This window comes from Conger conger, chromosome 7 (genome assembly GCF_963514075.1).
Source record: "Conger conger chromosome 7, fConCon1.1, whole genome shotgun sequence".
Taxonomy (NCBI): Eukaryota; Metazoa; Chordata; class Actinopteri; order Anguilliformes; family Congridae; genus Conger; species Conger conger.
This window is the reverse complement of record NC_083766.1, coordinates 28,995,229-29,003,482: the sequence shown is the minus strand read 5'-3', so window position 1 is coordinate 29,003,482 and position 8,254 is coordinate 28,995,229. Positions and strand designations below refer to the sequence as shown.

Below are 8,254 nucleotides of genomic sequence, written 5' to 3'. Positions count from 1 at the left end.
CATTTAAAAAACGGTTTAAATATTTGCAGGTGAGACAAAACTTGAAGCTCGCTTTAACTGTCATAATCTGGCAGCCTGACCGCTAAATATTTTGCCGGGAATCACGAGATCGTGGATGAATTATCATTGGCATGTGAAGGCAGGAGTGCACAACCGGACCCTGGGATATACCATATCATTGTCCGTATCATTGCCGCCACCTAGTGGTAAGAACAGAACTGCACACTCTTCCCTTTCATTGTTTAATAGAGCTCCTGAATGACAGTCACGCATTTTATCAACCGATGACAATGAAAGAATACATTTTCAGAAACTCTCAGGATTATTACAACTCCAATACAAAGTCATTTGTGCATGTGTATTTCAGATCACGGAAACATCTAGGAGGAAACTGTTGCACATTAATCACAGAGGAAATAGCTAAAGGTCACTCATTAAAAGGCTTTACCATTTACAATATATACATACACATATGGTTGTACTGCCAAATGAACTAGCACTTTCAACAAAATAACTAAGAACAATTCACAACTGCAGTTCAACGATGACCAAGGGTAATTAAAAAAGGGTGCAGAAACTTACATGCAGTCAAGTCTCATATTCCTTTTAAAACATAAATGTAATGACAGACATAGATACTGAGATTTTACTGATGATAGAAAACAGGACCATCGAATTACCAAATGGCAAAATCATTTCAAAATATAATTATTTTATTTTTGGCCAATCTTGTATATCAAAAACGCACATACACCACCTACAGTATAATACACTTTTAAGCACATTAGTCCTGTAACAAGTACAGATTCTCCTGGCTCTGTTTTAGATGACATTTCCCACCCTTTCATCACAGTGACATTCAAAACCTAGAAACTATACAGCAGCGATTTATTTCACTAATCACACCAAGGTCTGGACAACAGACCAACTGGAGGGATTTCCCTTTGGAAAATCATGCTCAGAATCACACTTTCTCTGCTGACTACACATTCAGTACATTCAATGGCACCGAACGCTGAGTACCTAACCGGGGCTGTCCCCTGGTTAAACTCATAGGGCTGCCCACAGGCTCAATGGTCTGTCATTACTTTAGACATGCAGGTCAGCTAAAGCACCAGTGCTAAGGAAGGTAAAGTGCACCACGGGAAATAACAGAGGAATGAAGGGGGCAGAAGAGGGATAAGATGGCTGCGATGTCATTGCATGATTGTGCTGGCAAAAGATCCGCAGACCGAAAATAATACGATTGCTTCCAACGTAAGCGTCTCTTTTTCCATTGTGATTTTTAAGCCCCGTGTGGAGGAGTGCCTGTGAAATGTTTTATCACTTTACATTTTTATAATTTTTGCTTGCAGAAAAAACAGAGAGGGGCTCCACCAGTGAAGAAGTACTTTACCCTCAACCCTCATCCCATCCCCAAAATGTAGCTTTACTGGGGGCCTCCCATGGTGAAGGGGGTGAACTTCTGGGCCTGCTGAGCCCCAATCTCGGCCACGTACAGTGCCCCTGTTTTCAGGTCCAGGTCCACAAGGTGGGGCTTGATGTCCTCAGCCAACTGGATGACACTGACCACCTTGCACTGTCCAATCGCACCCACGGACGGGGCCTCCAGCAGACTGATCTGATTGGTGTTCAGCTGTACCACCACAAAATACTTCTGGTCTGGTGTCAGTCTATCGGGGAATAAAGGAAGAGAAAGAGGGAGGGGAGAGAGAAAGAGAAAGAAAGGGGGGGTTAAATGCAAACACACGATCAGCAAAAAGATGAGAAAGCAAGTTAATTCTGTGATTACTGATGTTACTGACCTCACGAGGCAGGGCACACAAGGGCACAGTTGTGAACATTATCTCTGAGCACACGGACAAAACTGTTTATTTCAAATTCCACCTTCATTTGAAGGTCTTCTCACTAGAGCTAGATAATCCTTCGTTTCATAATACAATACTCGCTCTTTTAAAGGAGAACAATCCTTTTAAAAATGTAGGCCCACCCAATGTAAGCCTTCAATTTAAAGGCCAGAGGGCAGCACAATGTGTCTTTTCAGAGGACGATACGACAGTCAGCTCTGTGCTCCTCATGGCATGAATGATAGGTATTCTACAGATGGCTACTTCTCCTCTATTTTGTGTTTTGCGGGACTGTCATACCCACCTGACAGAATATGGGGCATCATCTGTGAAACAACTGCCCCAGGACCCCAGCCAGTCGCCCGTCTCCGAGTTGAATGCCTGGATCCGCTTGTTCCCTCTGTCAGCCACCCACACCTGGAGACCCGCAGCACATCCGTTACAAACAGCCAGACAGAGAATATTTCACAGACACCAGCGAAGCTCAATAACTGCAAGATCAGGGCTGCTAAAAGAAGACAAGAGGGTTCCACACTACAAACTCAACTTCTTATGAAAACAGTTTAATTCACAACAGTTTAACTATTACTTTAACATCAACAGTATAGTCTCTGCTCTGCAATCTTGTAAGATTTTTTTCATCAAAAGCAAGCTATACTGTATGGTGATGGGTTTGGAGGTCTGACCTGTATGCGTAGTTAAGTGTGTGAGTATCTATCAATGATTTTTCTATAGCAGGTGAGGCTTGGCTTAGTCCTCTGGGCCTAACTGTGTGTGTGTTTGTGTGTGTGTGTGTGTGTGTGTGGGAGGGGGAGTGGGGGCAGGTTAGGATAGGAGGATAGGTATCTGCCCTCACTGAGTATGCCACCAAGGTGCCACAAAGTATCAGGCAAGACTAATAGCATATGATGTTGATGAACTAAACCAATGTCATTCTGTGAGACAGAGATAGGCCCTCACAGATAAGATGTACATGTGCGTCAAGACTTCTGAGGGCATTTAAGCCAGGCCATACAACCAGTGAGTTGAAGGCTGCTGTACTGTAAACTGGCTGGCGTGACATTCAATAAACTTTCATTTTCTCTTGTAAAGGGTTTGTTGACACAGGAGATTTCCTGCATTGTCCTGACTTTGATTCCACAGGGTGAAGAAGGGTCCTAAGAATGGAACAGCAAGCTCCCTGCAAGCTGTGCTTTGCATATCCCTGATCAGGCTCACCCTCCGGTAGTTATCCACAGCTACGCTGTGTGGGATGTAGAACTGCGCCATGCCAGAGCCCTTCTCCCCATGCATCCACAACACCTGCAGGTCTGCACAGAGGAGACCGTCATCCACTCAGACCTCACGCGCACAGTCCGTACACACATCACACAAAGCAAAGACAGATATGCTTAAGGCTGGTTAGCTATTTCAAAAATCCCAATATAAAATATTGATTTGAATACGCATTTCATATGTAATACAGCTTGCATCTTTGCTCAGATTTCCACCTCTGTGCCACCTGCAAATCATACCTGCCTCCACCATCTGGATTGTGTTTTATTTATTTGGGAGGGAGTTTGTACTTTTTCTTTTGTATTTGTTTGCCTGTTCCTGCACTCATAGGCGTTACTCGTAATGCAAATAACCACACATTACAACAGTGGTATGCAAACAAGCATCTCTGAACACACAATGCATCAAACCTCTAAGTGGATAGGCTACAAGAGTAGAAGAACCAATAAGTCTAATAAATGGGTGTGTGTGAAGAGTAAACTTTGCATTTATTTTGATTTAATGACCCAAACTTTCTTCTGACTTCCCATATCTCCCAACAACAAACTTAAATTAGATAGCTGTTAAATGTTGTCTTGGCAGCTGTCTAATCAGAATACATGTAATAATCATTTTGCACAGTTTGTTCTGACCTTGCTTTGTGATTCCAAGGAGTGCCATTATCTCATGATAAGGCACTCCTAACTTAAGAAAACCGGTTTTCAGAGAGGCATTGTCATGTCAGGAACTAAGGAGTACATGTGTTGGGGGGGAGCCATGATAAACAAAAATGTTTACTTTAAATCTAAGGGTTTTTTAAATTTATAAACATGTTGGTAAAAAGGGTTGCTAAAAAATTGCAATAATACCCTCAGTTGTGCCTTGGGTGAGATTTTGGCACTGCTGTGCTGCGGTCGCAGGCACAAGGCCAAAAGCCAAGTGTCAACATCTCACAGTAAGGCACTACTTTTCATGTAATAAGTATTTATATTGTGAATCAAGCAAATACAGTGGATTATCCCTGAATACGTGGCAGTCCACCTGGACCAGGGATGAAGATGCTGTGCTGAAGGAGCAAAATGAATATATGCTAAACTAGACTGTTAGCACAGGTGTGAGTAGCCTTGCACAGTCACATACCTTTGGACAGCTTTATAAGTCTGTTGTTCATGCCGCCATCGCCGTCGACGATGTAGATCTCACCAGAGCTGTGGATGAAGATCTCGGCTGGCTGGTCGAACTGCAGAGGGTTCATTCCAGAGCCAGCCGTCCCTGCTGTGCCCAGAACCTGCAGCAGCTTCCCGGAGGGAGAGTACTGCTTTATGGTGTGCCCATACCGCCCTGGGTCACAGAGAGAGGAAGAATGTCCTCTTTCACCTGCAGCAATGCAGTGTAACCTTCCGCTTAAGGTAGACTTCATCTGGGTTTCAAAGATGTTTTTAGAAATATGACACATTTAGCAATTCAAACCATCTCTACCCAGAAGAAAGGTAAAGAGCAACAATTCATTTTGGAAACAGAATACAGCAATATATTCTTAGATCTTGAAAATATAATGATATAGAGTGTATTTCACTGCGGTGTATTTTTAAATAATGTATTGCAATATTAACGGTTTCATTGTTACCAATATATTATCTTGATAATTACTTTTCATTCTGCATATTTTTACTGTATTCCATCTCTGTATAGAATGATCACAATATGATGCAACTGGTAAGATGAAAAGATGGACAGAAACTGACTCAGGAATTACCTGTGTACACATTAGCCAGTGACATCATTATATCACACCAACAACAGATAACCCCGTTTAAATACGAACGCAATCAGAAGTCACAGTGAACAAAGAGCCATTCACCTGCATAAAGACAGAAGAGAAGCTGTTAAATTTCTCTGTCTCAGCAAACCCATAAAGGTTCTCTTTTGGGTGCTTTATTAGCTAATCACTCACAATAACAACTTTCTTGCTGCAACTGTTTGGAAAACCAAATGTAACTGTCAACTTTTCTGGAACGTCAGAACCGTGAATGATGGCGTCTTAAAGGAGGTCCTCTAAGCACTGCAGTCCAGCCCAGGGCACTGCCTGCACTCACCCGTCCCCACGTCTGTGATCCACACAGAGGGGTTTGTGGAGGGATCAGCCAAGAAGATCCCGTGAGGCATCTCCAGGTTAGTGGTGTTCCAGGCCTGGACGAAATCTCCTTCTGTGGTGAACACCAGCACTTTGGGAATATCGTTCCCCCGCTGAGACAGAGAAACAGTTCTTCAATGTAAACATATCTAATAATAATAATAATAATAATAATAATAATAATAATAATAATAATATACTGCATGTACTATATACAGCATTTTTCATCTGATGACTTCAGCCACAGCCCATGTGTAGCACCCAGGTACATTTTCTTAGATGGAGATGGGGAAATAATTTTGCCAAATACACTGGGGTATGATTAGGTGGTACGGGTGAGAAAGCCAGTTTGTGAATTTTGCCAGGCCACTTGGAACCTCCTTCACTTTGCGATATGTATCACGGGATTTTGGGAGTTAAGACCCAGGTTTAATGTCTCATTCTCTGGGGGAAGTTATGCAAAACTAAACATAAATCACTTTCAAACAAACAATACTCGTATGTATTTTATTCAGTTTTGCTTGTTGTATGGTTCATACCTCTGTGATGCATGAAAAGGATTACATTCATAATGTGGATCTGAATGCACTATAGGAATTAGGGAGGTATTACTTGGCTTCTTCATTGTTGTACTTATACCTAGACTTGCTGGCTTCTTTCTGGTATCAAATTATAAAAACCTAATCTTGGGGCACTGTGAAAAGTTAAGTGGATATGAACATCACAACAAATATATATTAGAATTCATCTTAAAAATAAATGTATTAAAGCAAAATATTCCAGGAACAGAAAAGAATGTCCTCATTATGGGTTACTCAAGAAACTCTGAAATAAGCGAGAGACTATTATTCACTGCAAAGTAATTCATTCACATTCATGGGAAAGATGGGGAGTAGTGCGCTGATACTGTATATTTGATTAAGGGGAGAAAACGTCAGAATTCTTCAAACTTAGGCTAAGTCAAACGGCACGGAGTGCTGTCTAAATAAAAAGCACATGATTACAGTCTTAATGATTACAACAAGGATACCTCGTGGTACTGGTATGTCATCTATGTCAATACATGTAACACCTGCAGTATGTTTATTTTCCAGTACGTCCTGCAATTACACACTAACTGCCAGGTTACCTGCGCCACGTACACCAAACCAGCCAGATGATTGACAGCGACTCCGAACACATCACCCGTGAAATGTTCCGTGTACTTGGGCCAGGATATATCCAACTTGTAAAGTGTTTTTCCCAGCAGTCGATAGTCGGTTTTAAGCCCAGAAGCGCCAGACGGCTGTAAGGAAAAATAACTATATAGCAAACAATGGACTTGCCCCGCGCAGGTTTCGTGACACAATCCACAATGCTAGGCCTATGTTATTATCTTAATTTAAAGACATTTCTGTATACTGTAAACAAACATTATCCGTCTACTGGAGCCTGGTAGCTAGCTTTTGTAGTGCAGTAATGATTCGCTTTAAATGTGTATCCTTACGTTTACTGATCGGCACAATGGAGAAATTGCCCCACACAGACACACAGAGGCTTATAATGTTACCTGTTCATGGATCTGCCTACCACGCGCGTCCAGTTTTGGTGCTATAAAAATAGAATGCGGAGCGCCACTCACCTGAGAATTGTAAGTGCTATACAACACCGCGATTAGTAGAAACACTATTCCCATCATAAATGCGATGAAACTTTTTCTTTTCATGAAGGAAATCTGAATGACTTCAATTACGTGGTGCAGCGATCGCGCAGAGTACCATTAATATCTTAAAAGACCAAAGGACTGTCACTACACTTCCTATTTTCATCACGTGAACCCAAGGACAGTGAACCGCAACGAAAACGAGCGCCCTCTGGTGAACCATTATGAAATGGAGAATATGGGGTAATGACAGGTTTTTCTTGCAAACCTCGATTGTTTCACTTACCCCTTTGAATAGCATAATGTTTCTGTTTTCTCCAAAATTCTAAGTCGGTGCTATAGAGCTCCATCGCTTACAATTGGCAGTAGTGATTATTATATCAGCATATTTTTCTGATCTAAAATGTAAGATCTTATATTGATGGGTCGTAAAAGCCATAAAAATAGTCTCAGATCTGTGGTCCTTTCCTTTAATATCAGCAACCAGTTCAGATCCAAGAAACCAGGTGAGGTGAGTTAATTGTGTAAATAACTGCTTCAATTCATCAATTAAGTGCTGAGTAACAACAAAAGCTAGCACGCCCAAACTGGACCAAGAGTGAGGACCACTGGGCTAAATTATATTTAACATAATAATAAAACCCTTACTTTATACTGACTACAACATTCTCATTCTGTAAGAATGACCTGAAGAACAAAATAGGCTGTACATAAAAAAGACCACTATCAAAATCTTCTTTATGGCCTGTGTCTTTTTTAAATCCATATCGTCTCACTAATGCATCAAAAATGTTGACCTTCCTTTCTGGACCCTGCTGAAAAAATAGCTCAAGCTAGGTTTTGAAACAGTTGGTAGCTGGTTGTCCTGTTAGACCAGCTCTATATTCAACATGATTTGACCATTCCATTATCTTATCAGCTTAGAAGTTGCTGCAAAAGGCCTATAGCTACAAGAATCAGATTATATCCAAGCTTAACAACTGGAAGAAATGTATTTGGGACACATGGGATATAGCCCATTTCCGAATAAACACTTTTAAGACAGGTGTTTGTGGTTCCATTAAGATATGTCAAAACAGCATCATCAATCCTGACCTGGGGATTTGTTTTCTGCTTTGATTGCATTAATAATTAAGTTAAAACATGATTATGTCCACAGTCATTGCACTTGTAAATGTCTCTCTATAACCATGTGCTCCAAAATATATTTCCTGTTTTGTATGTAATCTGACACTAGACAGTGTTCAGCTGTTAAGTCTGACTTTGCACTCACACCCCTTTCAACAAGAACAGCTATTTGCCTCAGTTTGTTTCACCCCATCATTTCCATTAGTATTTTCCAAATAGCTAGTGTCTGAATTTTCCTGCTACAAATCA

The 8,254-nt window shown here is 41.2% G+C and overlaps 1 protein-coding gene across 1 annotated transcript; it reads right to left on the bottom strand.

Annotated features, from left to right (window-relative positions):
* Positions 1-228: 228 nt before the first annotated feature.
* Positions 229-7,051, bottom strand: LOC133132859 (NHL repeat-containing protein 3-like). The gene is made up of 7 exons (XM_061248632.1): positions 6,857-7,051; positions 6,365-6,520; positions 5,198-5,348; positions 4,242-4,442; positions 3,066-3,157; positions 2,152-2,264; positions 229-1,673 (listed from the first exon to the last, which is right to left on the bottom strand). Exons 1-7 carry the CDS (start codon positions 6,938-6,940, stop codon positions 1,430-1,432), a joined length of 1,041 nt encoding a protein of 346 aa, XP_061104616.1. The 5' UTR covers positions 6,941-7,051; the 3' UTR covers positions 229-1,429.
* Between the last annotated feature and the right edge of the window lie 1,203 nt (positions 7,052-8,254).